General features: G+C 40.2%; 1 protein-coding gene and 1 long non-coding RNA gene across 2 annotated transcripts; both read left to right on the top strand.

Annotated features, from left to right (window-relative positions):
• The first annotated feature begins 6,576 nt into the window (after positions 1–6,576).
• Positions 6,577–11,764, top strand: LOC119900090 (protein CREG1-like). Its single transcript, XM_038714851.1, is given in 6 exon segments — positions 6,577–6,666; positions 6,669–6,887; positions 8,893–9,012; positions 9,107–9,220; positions 9,802–9,890; positions 10,262–11,764. Coding segments are annotated over 5 exon segments (615 nt in total). The 5' UTR covers positions 6,577–6,591; the 3' UTR covers positions 9,889–9,890; positions 10,262–11,764.
• A 757-nt stretch (positions 11,765–12,521) lies between these two features.
• Positions 12,522–15,088, top strand: LOC119900091. Its single transcript, XR_005444004.1, has 3 exons — positions 12,522–12,724; positions 13,434–13,539; positions 15,027–15,088. It is a non-coding gene; the product is annotated as an uncharacterized LOC119900091 (long non-coding RNA).
• Positions 15,089–15,823: the final 735 nt, after the last annotated feature.

Below are 15,823 nucleotides of genomic sequence, written 5' to 3'. Positions count from 1 at the left end.
TAGTTTACCACACTCAGTGCAGCTAAAGGGTTCTCACCAGTGTTACATCAATTGTATTGTGAAGAGGGCTTGAACCTGACTGAGGTTCCCTGCTCTCCTCCAAATCAGTCTCAGGTTCAGAGAAGTGTGAAGTCTTGTCATGACTATCTGGTTGTAAATGTCTATCTGAATAGGTGTTCCTGACTGGTTTGGTCCTCCACAGTCGTTTCCATCAGCTTCTGTGTCCATCTGTTTAGTTAGGCTTTGATGAAGCTGCAAGGACCGACGGCCCACACACGGATGGTTTTTAAGATGAAGAGGACCAGTGAATACACTGTCACAAACACTGCAGCTATATTGCTTCTCTCCTGTATGGACTGTCATGTGCTTCACAACATCTCCTTTCGATTGAAAAGTTGTGTCACAAACTGAGCATATGAAACGTTTTTCGTCTGTATGAGGTACTGGCAGACTGGGACTCGACTCCTGCTGCTCGGGGGGAACCTCTTCTCTACTCACGAACAGCGGCTGGACTTCTGTGGAGAATAATCAAATACAAACACGTTTTAGAAAACAGTAAGCTTACCTAAGTCACATTCAAATTAGGTTACATGTCTTAAATTCAAAGGGGAAACAGCCTGTATCTAAGACTCAAGACCAGAATATCTGTTGTCCTCGGCTGTCTAGGCAACGGCTAGTTCCTATCTATGGAAGTTTTTAATCGGACTTCCACATATGTAACCCACAGCAGACAATCCACAAACATCAGAATCAGAAGAAGGAGCTTTATTGCCAACTAGTGTTTTACACATACAAGGAATTTGCTGTGAAGGTACAGGTACATAAATAAATGTAGAAATAAATAAATATGGAATAGAAGAACAACGTTGTGTACATATAAATATATAAACTGACAACATAAAAATATAAAACAACATCAACAACAAATATGTGCAACGTGCCAGGTCTGAGCCCAACACAAGATGAAACAGTATTTACATGTGCAGAGACATTTGTATCGTTTGCAAGAGGGGAGTGTCAGTGGGGGACCCGGGTCTTGTTGATGAGGTTAGCTGCAGATGGGAAGAAATTGTTTTTGTGGCGAGAGGTTTGGGTCCTGATGGACCGCAGCCTTCTGCCAGAGGGGAGGGTCTGAAACAGTTTGTGTCCGGGGTGGGAGGAGTCAGCTGCAATCTTTCCTGCTCGCCTCAGAGCCCTGGAGGCGTACAGATCCAGAAGAGAAGGAAGATGCAGCAATCCCCACATCTGATGAGCCCAATGAGGGTGGGGTCGTCTGCAAAGTTCAGGAGCTTGACAGACTGGTGACTGTCGGTGTTGTTGAGGTGCAGCTGTCGGTTTACAGTGAGAAGAGAAGGGAGGACAGAACGCAGCCTTGAGGGGATCCGGTGCTGATGAGATGTTTTCCCAGCTTCACATGCTGCTTCCTGTCCGTCAGGAAGACTGTGATCCACCTGCAGGTGGAGTCAGGCACATTCAACTGGGAGAGCTTGTCCGCTGGTGTGGACGGAGATCGAATTCGTTTTAATTCTCCGTTTGTAAACTAAAACGTAGTAGTGTGGAAGGGGCCTGAGGCTGAAGTTGAGCGGAGGGGTCAGGGGGGATGGTGTCCGATTGACTGTCAAAGCGGCAGTAGAACTGGTTCAGCTCGTTTGCCAGGTGAGAATCGTTTATTGAGTGGAGGACTTTGGGTTTATAGTTTGTGATCTGTCTGAACCCCCCAGACAGAAGTGGTGTTGTTTGCAGAGAACTGGTTCTTTAGTCTCTCTGAGTACAGTCGTTTTCCTTTCTCGCACCTCCTTGCTAAACCTGTACTTTGACGGCCTGCACCCGGCTCGGTCTCCACTCCTACGTGCCTCCTCCTTTTTCAACCTCAGCTGTCTGAGCTTAGCTGTGAACCAGGGTTTGTCATTGTTATAACTCACCCTGGTGCGTGTTGGTATACATGTGTCCTCACAGAAGCTCATGTAGGACGTCACAGCCTCTGTAAACTCATCCAGATTGTTGGTAGCCTTCTTGAAAACGTCCCAGTCAGTGCAGTCCAGATACGCCTGGAGGTCCTCAACAGCTTCACTAGTCCACTTCTTTGATGTCCTCACTGCAGGTTTACAGAGCTTTAGTTTCTGCCTGTAAGCAGGAATTAGATGGACGTGACTTGGTCAGAGTGTCCCAGTGCAGCACGTGTGACGGCGTGATAGGCACTGCTAACTGTGGTGTACCAGTGATCCAAAGTGTTCCCCTCTCTGGTTGGACACGTTATAAACTGTCTGTATTTGGGGAGTTCTTGGCTGAGATTTCCCTGTTAAAGTCACAGAGAACAATAACAAGAGAGTCCGGGTTTTTCTGCTCCACACACAGAATCCGGTCGGCCAGCATGTGCTGTGCGTCTCAACGTTGGCGTGCGGCGAGATGTAAACACCGACCAGAGTGAATGAAGCAAACTCACGGGGGAGTAAAAAGGTTTATATTAATGATAAGAAATTCCAGATCAGGAGAACAGAGCTGCTGAATCACCGTCACGTCGGTACACCGGCCACTGTTGATATAAAAACAAACACCTCCACCTTTTGTTTTGCCGTAGAATTCTGTGTCGCGGTCGCTCTGTACAGTTGGCCAGCTGCAGCGCAGAGTCCGGTATCAGTTCAGACAGTCAGGTCTCCGTAAAGCACAGGACAGCAGATGAATAAAAGTCTCTGTTTTTCCCCACCAGAAGCTGAAGTTCGTCCAGTTTGTTGCGCAGTGAGCGGACGTTGGAGAGAAATATTGGCGGTAGCGGCGTGCGGAGTCCCCACCGGCGAACACGCATGAGCGACCCGGCTCTTTTCCCTCTCCTGCGTCGCTTCACAGCGCGAACGACTGTGAGCGAGCCCTTCACCAAAATGTCCAATAATTCCCCGGATGACGCGAGAAAAGTGAATTAAATCCGTGGGAGTTGCTTCCCTGATGTTCATGAGCTCCTCCCTGGTGAAAGAGCACCGGGAATCACAGCCGAAAACTGAATTAACACACAAAAACAAAACAAAGTGCACCTAACAACGAGGCACCTATACTCAGCGCCATCTTGTTTAAAAATAAACAAACAAAAAAAAACACATTTACCATGATCCACAAATATTTTACTATGCACAAACATGTATTTTTACATTTGTGTTGTGTAGTCATATCTACAAAATACAGTGCTATTGGCAAAAACTTGTACTTGTTGATTAATTTCTACACATGAAAGTTTTGCACATTTGTGGATTGCTTACGGTCAATTTGTAGCATTCCTTATTTACATTTTCCCTTAGGGGTGTACTCACTTTTGTTGCCAGCGGCTTTGTGATGTGTTATTTTGAAGGGACAGCAAATTTACACTGTTGTACAAGCTGTACACTCACTACTTTACATTGTAACAATGTGTGATTTCTTCAGTGTTGTCACATGAAAAGATATCAAATATTTACAACAATGTGAGGGGTGGACTCACTTTTGTGAGATACTGTATATGTTTGTGGATTGTAAGATATTTGTGGACTTTTTTTTATTACACAGATTCCCGTGGAACACATTTCAAGTGACCCACAAATTGACAGGAATCAAATCACAAATGTGCAAACCAGTTTCACATGTACGTGTGTTATGAATCTGATTTTACACAACACAATGTAAAAATACATGTTCGTATTGAGATGTACAGATTGCAATTTTCTTGGCTTATTTTGATTTTGTTCTTCTCCAAGAGCTATTGCTGACAGCATACACCAACATTCTTTATTAGCACCAGCATAAGCATTCGGTACAACCTACGTTATTCGAAAATATTTGAAAGAACACATTAACATATTTCTACTAGGTTATTTCTCATTTTCAGTCTTCGTAATTCTCCAGCTTATTGCTTTTCCCTTCAAACACACACCTACACCTATCTCTCACCCTGTATTAATCAGCTCTGGCAACTTTACTCATTTGCAGTTTTATAAAATGAAAAAACTAAAATTAAAAACGTATCTACCAAGCTGTCGTCATACACCTAGGGCAGCTTGGTAGATACATCAAATCAAACAACCAAACTCAACAAGATAAACATCTTAATATGGCCAAAAATGTTATCGCGATAAAAACATTTCATTAACATCAACAGTCGATATCGATAATTATCTGGATAAATTTCTAATCATTATTTCTATCAAGTTTAAAGACTTGAAGAAGATTTTTGCTCATGAATGAAAATTGAAGAAACCAAATGGTTAATTGTGAGGTTAAATATTCTAACAACCAAACTCAACAAAATAAACATCTTAATAGAGTAAGTTCTAATTCATTTGTGATTGAAATAAACATCTATTGACAATATATTGAACATTTGCTATATTGTTATGGAGGAAACTTATGTTGCGATAATTATTGTTTTATTGCCCAGTCCTACACACAGAGAAAGACACCAGTATGAAGGACTACCTGAGCGCGTTCTGCTTCTAACTAACTGGATTTAATATTCAAAATAGTTGTAAAATAGTATAGGCTACTATCATATGAACATTATCCTTTTTATTTAATGTTACATTACTCAGTTACTCTGCTGAATACAGTGAACACTCAGCAAAGGCAACAAAACTCACGCAAGAAAAGCTATGCAAAGATTAAATTTGCCTTTGGTCTAATGCACAGTAAAAGGGTGCACTGCAAAAACTAAAATCTAAGTAAGATTAATTATTTTAACTGAAGGAAAATATACTTGCTTTTTGTCTGACAAGATTTTTCGTCTTACCAGGCCGCTTTTATGTTAGAGAATTTCTCTTTTATCCTTAAGTAGCAAGTGAAATGTTCTTGTTTTGTTGTCAGATAATCTTTGCTTATTTTAAGTAATATTTCCCCCGTTTTATTACTTTTGTCCTTGTTTTTGAGAGCTCAGTTTTTGCAGTGTCCCATGACTGTCGGCAGGTAAAAGTTCTGCGTTCAAACTTTCATTCAGTAAAGGAATGTATTATCATCAAATTGTACTTTCAGTATAAAATTAATATTAGTCATACTGCAGTAAATTCCTGTATACTTTTACTGCAGTAAAGGCAGTTTAAAGTGAGAATAAGCAGTAAAGTGCACAAACCTGCTCTGTGTAACCGGACTTCAGGCTTTGTGTCCAGTAGTTTGCGTTGTCCACAAAGTTCCTCCTCGTACTCTGCTAAAATTCTCTGAAAACGCTCAAATATCTCTTCAGCAGCCGCACTTAGTCGCTGCTGGACAAAACTCTCAGCGTTTGGACTTTAGACATGTTTACAGCAGCTTTTCCTCCAGACACACTCCGTTACAGACACGCAGCTCACTCTGATAAAATACACACTGTGAGGCCGAGCTCCGGCTCCGGCTACTTCCTGCTGACAAGCTACGCTAAATTAATTAGCTTCGTAGGACACCGGGAGATAATTCAGATGTTAAACATGTTCAGATAAAGGGAACAGCACAGAGTCTATTCAGACAGCTCTATCTGGACATTTGGGCTCCGTGAAAAATACAGTTTGGTCTCTATGGAAGCTGCTCCGACTGTGAGGCCGAGCTCCGGCTCCGGCTACTTCCTGCTACCAAGCTAACTTCCTTTAGCATTCTCGGCTAACAGGAGATGAAGGTCTGAGGTGAACAAAAGGTCCGGCTGATTCCTCTTCTTCCTTTTCTTTGGGGGTTTACAGCAGCAGGAATCCACGGTGCTTTTATTCTCCCTCAGCGTCTATTAATTTTAATTCATGACATCCATACTGAGACAATCCAACTACCCTTCCCCAAATAATTTATCCAGTAGAATATAGTGGTAAAGTTAATTTCCCCCTAAATTTCAGTTAAAAAAAAGTTAAACTTTCATATATTCTAGATTCATCACACATAAAGTAAAATATTTCAGGGCTTATAGATGAAGATCAGATCACATTTTATGTAGAAATCCAGATAATTCGTGACTGTATGTCTTTTATTTTATTTTTCATACCCTTTATTCCTGTGTGTGCCTCCCTGCTAGAGGATGTCCTCCTCTTTCCAGGCTGTGGTTGTAAATCAGAATTAGTTCTTAACAAACTTCTTAAAGAAAAAGGTAAAATAAAATAAATAAGAATTTTAAAATGCCACGCGCTCCAAATTGCAATGACAGAGATGCTATTCGCTGTATTTCCCTGTATTCTCCCATTGACTGTATTCTCCCTGTTACAGGTGAACCAAAAGGATTTAATAGCTGTTACTTTAGGATCGAAACTACATAATGTTGTTTTAAATAATCCCTTCTTTTACTTTTATTAGACACATCATTGATTATTTTACTTGCTAAAAGTCTTTTATGTCAGTATTTGTGACAGTTATGTGCTCTGTTGTAATTAACTTTACTGCTGCCTGTTTGAATTTATTCAGTAAAGTGGGGAACAAATACTTTTAAAAACTAAAACATTTCCTCCATTTGACACGAGTTTCTGGGAATCGTCGCTACCGCTTTTATTTTGATATTTGAGTGAGGACTTCCTGATAAAACCGGCACTGCGGGTTTTATTTTGAAACTCCAGACCGGATCTCCGTGTGTTGTTTATAAACCGTCCGCCTCTCTCAGCACCGACTGTCCTCCAGACTCTGAACCCGACAATGAGCGCTCTTCGGCGGGCTGCGTGTGTCCTCTTCCTCGGCGTCCTCTGGGCCTCCCTCTCCCCGTCCTCCTCTGCCGGCTCCGGATCCCGCCTCACGACCAGGTGGCCCAGGTCGCCCGCTTCGTCGCGCACCAGTGTGACTGGGCCTCCATGGCCACCATCTCCACCCACAAGCCGGTGGTGGGGCAGCCGTTCTCCAACGCCTTCTCGGTCAGCGACGGGCCGGAGGGCTCCAGCTCCGGGGTGCCCTACATGTACCTGACCCGCATGGAGATCTCCGTGCAGGACCTGGAGGTAACCTTCCCGCAGTCCATCTTACTGTTTGTCGTGTTTAAAAGTAAATAAAGTATCGCAGACTCCCTGTAAACTTATTTTAACTACTCCTTCTAGTGCGTGTCTGCAGCGTTCAAAACTACGTTGAGAAATCAGGGCATTTAGTGAGGCTGCCGTTGGTGTTATTCAGTATAATCTCATGGTTTTACTGTGTTATGTAAAATATGAAAGTGCCTGTTGTGTTCAAAATAGTTAAAGTATCATATTTCATAACTACCATGAAGAAATCTGTAAAGTTTAGCTTTAATTAAGTATATTCCAATAGAGTCCTAATAACTCAGCAGTGTACAAAACTACGTTTAAAAATCACTGAATTTAGTAAAAATCCATTGATACATTTGTAATGTTCCTTCAGGAGCTTGTAACGAGTCTGCAGTGTTCAAAACTATACTGGAAATGTCATAGATTTTACTAAAAGGCTTACATTAGTTTTTAAAAGTCCCTTTCTCTTATTACATTCATGTAGTTAGTGTTCAAAACTATCATAAATAATAAGTTATCTATAGAATTTCTGCAAAACTCCTAGTGTTTATAATATTTGATCAATATGAAATTGTCATATGCTTTAAAAAGTAACACACAATACTACATTTATAGTATTTTTGGTGACATAAACTTTACCAAAAACACAGATATTTCTAATATTATTTTTATAATGTAGCTATAAACTGTTCACAACTATTATCAATAAACTCTAATACTTTTAAATATATCTAATGGTAGTTATTTCAATAATAACTTAGAAAACCTGAATCTATTGTTTTTTTTTTTTTTTTGTAGATTGTACAGTGTTAAACAAATACCACAAACTGTCCAGAAATACTTTAATATTCCTTTAATATTGCTGGTATTTGATTTGTGTCTGATACTCGGTACAGAATTTATGTTTTTGTTACATTAAGGTTTTTTTAATATCCTGTGGGTTCTATGATATAATTTTGCTTTTATGTTAAAATTTAACTTAAAATTGGTTTGTTTAAAATGCTATTATTTTGTGTATTTGGAGCCAATAACAAGTGAAGAAATCTTTATTATTAAGTCAGTTTTATTCCTGTTTCACTCATTAGTTCAGTGAACTTCTGCAAAATGACAAAAAGTCATGTTATTAAAAGTTATGAAAACACGCAGCTTAGGGTTTATGCAACAGCAGAGTCTCTACCATGACACAGCGGTTCTTTCACACAATGACTCAGCAGTTTGGAGTTAAAGTCACGTGTCAGAGCTGAAGTCATGTGACAGGAAAACGCTGCGTGATAAACAGCAGACACGTTTCATTGGTCTGTTGATGTCAAACTGTTGGAATAATGACTTGAAATTGCTTTTATACGTCTTGAGTCTGTGAAAAATGTCTGTAAGCTGCATTTTACAGAAGAGGGTTCAAGGTTCACAGTGATTATTTTACATTTATTGATTTGGAAGACGCTTTTATCCAAAGTGACTTTCATCTGAGGAACAACATACACGCATCAAAACGGTCCATTAAACTAGAAAAAGTGGAAATTTATAAAAAATGAGGACATTTCAAACACTTTCAGGTTTTTAATATTGGAAGCTGCACCTAAAGTTCAGGCACTAAAAAGGAGAGGAAGTTAAAATGAAACTGATTAAATAGTTTAAATGTTGAGATAGTGAATCAAAGTGTTTGCTTAAGTTAAAATTAGGAAGGAAAGGAGTCGATTAAAGTGTAGGTACTGATATGTAGGTGCTAAAGGCCACTTAACTTTACTGTAGAGTGAATTCATGCACCACAGAAACATACAAACAAAAAGTACGTCTGGATTGCCGAGGTCAAGAGATGAAACTAAAATAAAAATAAAGTGTCTTAAAAGTCTTAAAAAGACATAAGTCTTTCTGCAGTTTGTTCTTCGTGTGTGTCTGAAGGTCTTGGCCTTGTTGATAAAGAGGCTGTTTTAACGTCAGTGCGTTTCACTCGTGGTTAAATAAAGTTTAATCCGTCTGCGTGCAGGTGAACCCTCAGGCGTCTCTGTCCATGTCTCTGGCTCAGACTGAGTACTGCAGACAGCAGGGCTTCGACCCTCAGAGTCCTCTCTGCGCTCACATCATCCTGTCTGGATCTGTGATGGAGGTACGCACACACACACACACACACACACGCACACACCTGTGTAGCCAGGTGGGAAACTCTGAGCAGTCACATGACCCTCCCTCCTGTTGCCCAGGTGAACGGGACGGAGGCGGAGTTCGCTAAGAAAGCTCTGTTCAGTCGACACCCGGAGATGATCGACTGGCCGTCTGACCACAACTGGTTCTTCGCAAAGTTCAACATCACACAGGTACAAGTACCACTACTGCAAATATGAAGTACTACTGGTGTGTTTATATTCGTACCGCCACGACTATACTTACTGTTACAGCTGGTGCCACTGTTAAAACATGTGTCGTGCTGTCGCAGTAACATATGACTCGAGTATTGCAAATTCTACTACTGCAACTACTATTTATTTATTTTTTACTGCCAGTACTGTCTTATAACAGCTACTACAACCATGGTACTTCTGCTACTACTAGAACTACAAGTACTTTAACTTCTGCTGTTACTACAAATATTACAACAATGATTCTTACTTTAAGTGCTGTCTTTGCCAAACTCTGAGTAATTTACTGCAAGAACGTTCAAAACCAACACGCAAGATTCGCTGTTGGTAGTCAGATTATGGTGCTCAGCCATCTAACTTGTTGAAAAAATAATATATATCTCTGTAATAAAACATGACTTTATTACTGCTGTCGTTACTACTATGAGTGCTGCCAGCCTGCTTTCAGTAAACGGACCTCCCAATTGGTCCAAACGTCCTCATTGTCATCAGCCAATCAGAGGGCAGGAAGTTGACCTCCATGTTCCTCCGTGTTTCAGGTGTGGGTGTTGGATTATTTTGGCGGGGTGAAGACCGTCACGCCGGAGGAATACTTCCAGGCAGCGCCGCACAGGAAGCACCACTAACGGTCAGAGCTGCTGGGTCCTGTAGTTCTATTTGTTGTGTTTGTAGTTCTACTACAACTATTATTGAGTCCATTTAAATCCTCTTTAATCCACTGTCAGGCGTCTGAGTAGGTAAAAATGTGCTGAAATGTGTGAAAGAGGAAACATAAAAGTCTAAACCAGCGAAGTGAGAGGTTTTATTATTTGTCAGCTGATCAGATCAGGATAATTAAACAGTTAGTTTAATGTCACAGTTATGAAATGTTCAGTAAAAAATTTGATAGTAATTTCATAGTAAATTAGGATATTTGTTTCAGAATTATGAGACTCAGATGTATCATATGTCAAAATGTCTACTTTTTAGGAAAGTAAGTGGTTGTGTTTCTCTGTTCAGGAGGCCGATGGTAAAGCGTCGTCGACCTGTGAGATCTGCTGCAGGTTTGAATCCTGATCTCTTTCTACAAGACAACACGAGATACTCAGGAGCTGCTGTTCATAATGTTTAGTCTCAACATCTGCAACAACAAACAACAAATGTTAAACAAATGTTTGATGGACAGATTCTGAAAGTAGAAAAATTCTAATTCTAATATTTAGATTTGCTGAAATTAAATTACAGACAAATAAATTCAAAATCAGTTTTCAAATGTGCCTTAAAACATTAAATTTAGTTTTAGTTGAAGCACATTTTCAAGTTTAAATTAAAATACTTCACTTAATATTTTTGTAATTTGGTGATAATTTATTAATAAAATAATTAATAAAAAGTTAGAATGACTTCTGGAGAAAATAAAATATATGTTTGATCTCCTGATGACCGTATTGAACAAAATGCTCAACAGCGAATTGATTCTTTCTCATCAATCAATCAGCTGATCAGTGTTTCTTGGCTTCTCTTTTGTTCCTAAATCCATCAAATTCAGTCTTTTAACAGTGAATCTCAGGTTTTTGTTGTTGATCAGAGTTAGAAGATGTAAATGTGTGATTGTAAATGTGAGCACAGGTGTGTGAAATAATATATAAGGTGTGTTTTTGTCACAGGAAGCCAGCTGCAGTGTTGGTTTTTGGCCACTAGAGGGAGCTGCTGAGTTTCTAATCAAAGACAAAACAGAAAGGAGTCAAAAATACAATTCAGTTGTTTTCATATTTTTACTGCAGAGATGACTGAATAAGAATATAAAACTATAGTAACTACGTGTAAACTTCTGTCTTTAATAGACTTTAAACGTTATGTTAAAGTCACCAAAATTGAAAACTTAATCATAAAGTTATAAAAAAAATGTTCCTCTGTACCTATTTTATATTTTGATGTAACAGAAAACACTTTAAATTGAAGGTGTTTCTCCTTTTCTTGCTTTGGTTTGGTTTCGTGGCTGCGTGCAGCTCAACACACCAAACTCCATTTAGTAAAACTAAGATTTAAGGTGTGTGATTTTATAGGATTTGCACTAGAAAGCAACAAGCTGCACTTTATAACTTTGTCATGGATGACGAGAGTGAACAGAAATATTCAGATGTGGAAAGATATTTGATTACAGGAGTATTATGAGAAATGTTGATCTACAGATGCCATTAATAAAGCTTATAACTATTTCTACAAAACAGCTTTTACTACAAGAGAAGTGAAAAGTTATTTTAATGATTACAATGTTTCTTCTCACTTCTGAAAGCAGATCAGTAACTTTAATCACAACTTCTAAAGTCGAATGAATCTGTTGCATGTGTGATGCCTTAAACTTTGTTTTACTTCAGTAACTTTACAATAATCAGCTTTTTCATGCTGGTGGAAAATATATGCTTTCACAACATCATAAGAAGACTCTGCTGTGAAATTGTATTTTTTTAAAAAGGAATATAAACGGATGATTTGTATAAATAAAGTTTGTGCTTCTCTGTATGTCCTGTCCCCCTTTCACTAATCCCTCTCTCTTTCTGCTCCTCTTTGCATGGGTGCCATCTTTTGTGTAGCCTAGTGTGTTTAATACATTACCAACCATAAATGTGGTAGTCAGATACATAATTCTTACCAACAACTTTAAAATGTTTAATTTATCACCCTAATAATTTTATATATATTTACACTTGCCGGTGTTTTACCACGAGGTCCCAGGGGTCAAGCAATTTGAAAAAGAGCTACAGGACCACTTCTTTGATGTCACACCAATCACAACCTCTGTTTCATATCCAATAGACATTCAACAACAACACAATAACAATTGTTGTGATTGGCTTACAAAATTAACCCTGTACAGGACCCATAAGCGTCCCACTCAACCTGAATCCACCCTAGATATTAGCAGACAGCCGTCTGGTAATATAATTATACTGGAATATTGTATTTCGCTATCAGCTTATTAATGTGGTCACAATGGACTAGTGGGTTTCACTTTCATGACGCCCTAAAGGTGAGTTCGAATCCTGTACAGACCAGTTGTTTTCTACCTTTTTAAAGGGGCTTACTAGTTCTTGTAAGTGCAACATCTTTACTTAAACAGACTCAAAAGACGAAAATGTGTTGAGTTTATACATTTTATTGCAGATATTCAGCCGTTCACAGGAAGGACAATCTGCTCACTTCCTGTTTTGAACATGTCCTGAAACATGAAGCAACCTTGCAGACTGAGGGTTCCTACTCGGTTTCTGACGATGTAATGAACAAAGCGGACAGCTACATATTCTCTTCCTGTTTCCAACAGCTGTCGTTTCTACGACGAACACAGACGCTCACCGGTTAACGGGGCCACTCGTTAAACCGAAACACCGGTCGTCGTGGCGCAGCTTCATTTCTCTGTGATGTTACCGACACTTTTACGCCTCTTTGCTCATCTTGTTGGCTTATTGCTGTGAGCGGGTTGCAGTAAGTTATAGTGGGATTCAAATTATTTCTGTCTTTCTGTTGGATTTCGTATTTTGGTTGGAACTTTACTTTCACTTCTGGTCGTCGTGGCGCAGCTTCTCTTCTCCGTGTAAAAAACATCCCCGACAATAATTTATTCTCCTCCAAGTACTGCTTACAACGCTATAATATTCTCTGTGGGTTTCATGCTGTTTGTGCAGGTGAATCAATCTGTTAATTGGGAATTTGAGCAGCTCTGGTCAGTGACTCTATCAGATTGTTAACAGAAAACATTTCAGAGTTCCAGGAAATATTGTACTTTTTACTCGATTGATCTGACAGCTTAAGATTTTACAAACCAATCTTGTGACCACCTTATAAAATATGATTAATCTAGCAAATGAAATATGAAATGTAGGTAAGCATTTATGTTAACTCATTTGGATTAAGCAAAGTGAAATAAAACCATTTTCTGATATTACACCGCTGTGGTTAAGGTTTGATTAGGACTAATGTTCGTGTATTCATTATAATGGTATTTACTAGTACAGGCTAATATATAACACTAGTACTAATTCTGGCTGGACAAAACAGCATGCACGCACAAAAACAACGCCAAGTCTTGACAAAGCTGAGATGAGTACACACCAGTAAATAAAACCTCCTGTTATCTTATGGTGACATTCTGCCCCAGTTGCAAACCCTTCATACCTGCCTGCATCCATTACAGGTGCAGCTCTGACTCCAGGAAACAGCTCACCGGTGTCGAAGCCTTTTCTCTGCTGCCGTCGAGTGAGAGTCTGCTTCATCAACACTTTGGGCGTTTTGAAGAAACTGTAAGTTGCTTTGTTTGATAGTTTAACACCAAGTTTCCAGTTCCACTGGATTCTGCTCTATACGGAGACGTTTACCAGCACAGGGGAGCTCAGAGTTAATTTCTTCTTAACCTGCTGCGTTTCGACCAAAAGTCCCCGGATCTCTTTTCAAGGAACTAAAAGGTTCCTTCAGCCCACTGTTGTGTGCGTTTCCACCTGTGAAGATTAGGAAAATTAACCAGCTGACGTAGGCCTGGCTGTACACAGCGATGCACCGGCATCATTATTTGTAACCAAGATCCATGAGCAACATTTAAAATGAACATCAGATTTGACTGAAATATAAGGAAGAAGTACAGGCTGTGCTCGACCATTAAAGCAGCTTTTTTGTGTGGGAGTAAAATGAAGAGACGCGCGATAAAGATGTAAACGCTCCGTGTTTGTATAACGCCTTTCTAGTCTTTTACACTACATCTGCATTCAAACACTGAGCCTAAGTGCTCAAACAGAAACTAACATTCACACACAGGGGGAACAGCCCCACCAGGGGCAATTTTGGGTTCAGTATCTTGCCTACGGATTCTTGGACATGCAGCCTGGGGGGGTTGAACCTCAGACTTTCCGATTAACGGGTAACCCGCTCTGCCTCCTGAGCCACAGTACACATTTAATAATCACGTGGATAAAACCATAAAGTTCATAAAAGAACTCCAGCAAAGAGAAAGCAACACTAAAATAGACAGTTTGGAAGGTTATTAAAAAATTTCCAGCCGACAAGAGCTGCAGATCAGCTGCAGCATCACGTCAGTGTCGCCTGAGCGTCGGAGGATGTTTAACCAGCTTTATTACCTGCTGTAATCAGCAGTTCCGCTTGTTTTGGAGAGGAAGAGACCGACTTCAGCTCTGTGGAAAAACTTGATGAAAAAACTTCAACAACAACAACATCGTAACTCAGCTCGGCTGTTCGCTGTAAACACACCGCTGCACGCTGGCTGCTGTTTCCCAGCGATACATTTAATGCCGATGTAGCTACAACTCCGGCGGACATCAGCGAAACTCGTGTGGCTCTCTGACTGTTGATTGTGATTTATTGGTTTGCAAGCAATAGTGGAAAAGTGGAGCAGTAACAGACAAACAGCCAGTTAAAGCCAGTAGCCTCTACTCGCCCATTTAGAAATTCACTGCAAGGCAAGCCCCCCAAAGTACTGGTACTTTCGGAAAGTACTATCCCCGGAGCAGGGACTTTTTGGTGGGTAAAATAAAGACCCCAGAAGTAAATTTAGACCCTGTTCCCTTCGGTGGAAACGCAGTGAGTTCCTCCGAAGGTTCCTAGATCCTGGGTAAAGTTCCTTTGGTCAAAACGCAGCTTTACTGTATTGTCTGTTCTGCAGCTTTGCAAAGACAACACAAAAATACAGTAAATACACGTCTCTCAACACCTATATAAGTAAGCACATTAACTTGATTTGAGTTGATGTGCAGATGAATGATTTGTGTTTCCTCTCCAGGTGAAAGTGGATGTGAGTTGAGCAGCATGAGTCAGTGTGAGGACAGAGAGGAGGGAGTCCCTCCCTCTAAAAGCACTCTGTGTGGGGAACATGACAGCCAGACCAAAGCTCAGAGGTGAGATGAGGATCTCTAACTGTCCAGGACTCAAATCGCAGTCCTGGTTCTGTGTAAAAACACATTATGTTCAGCTGAGGATAAAATGAGACTTCAGCAGTCTGAGATCCACAAATCAAGTTCAGCTCTTTTTAGTCTGAAACTTCCTCTTTGGATTTTGTCCTAAAATGCTTCACCTACCAAAGTCTGTAAACAGCAGTCAGGATATTTGTGGTGAGTCTAGAAATGCAAACGTTAGAATACAGGCCAACAGAGCTGCTGCTGATGGAGCCACAGTTAAGTTTTCTATCTGTCAGCAACAGTAAGATCTGCTCAGAGATCAGAACATTTAGTCCTGGTCTGGTCCAATATTTTACTAAAAAAAGTAACGGATATTGCGCTTCATGTTTTAACCTTTCTTGTTGATAGCTGCGAGATTCTCCTGCAGCTTCTGTGGCTGAAGACTAAACAGTTAACTTCCTTTCTGTCTAATAGGATCTATAGGAGACCAGCTTCTGCTGGACCTGGACCTGGACCTGAACCCAGCTTTGTGTCCTTCAAGAGTGACTGGTCAAATGATCGTATCATTGATTTTAAAGGAGGACAACCCTCTGCTGCAATGAGGTCAGCTGTTAATCACATTAAAGTTTTATTAAACCTATGTGTTTATTCACAAACGCTGCCCAGTACAACCCGTCTTCTG

This window comes from Micropterus salmoides, unplaced genomic scaffold (genome assembly GCF_014851395.1).
Source record: "Micropterus salmoides isolate LMB-PRFRI ecotype aquatic unplaced genomic scaffold, ASM1485139v1 Ms_hic_scaffold_1229, whole genome shotgun sequence".
NCBI lineage: Eukaryota > Metazoa > Chordata > Actinopteri > Centrarchiformes > Centrarchidae > Micropterus > Micropterus salmoides.
This window is presented reverse-complemented; position numbering and strand designations above follow the sequence as displayed.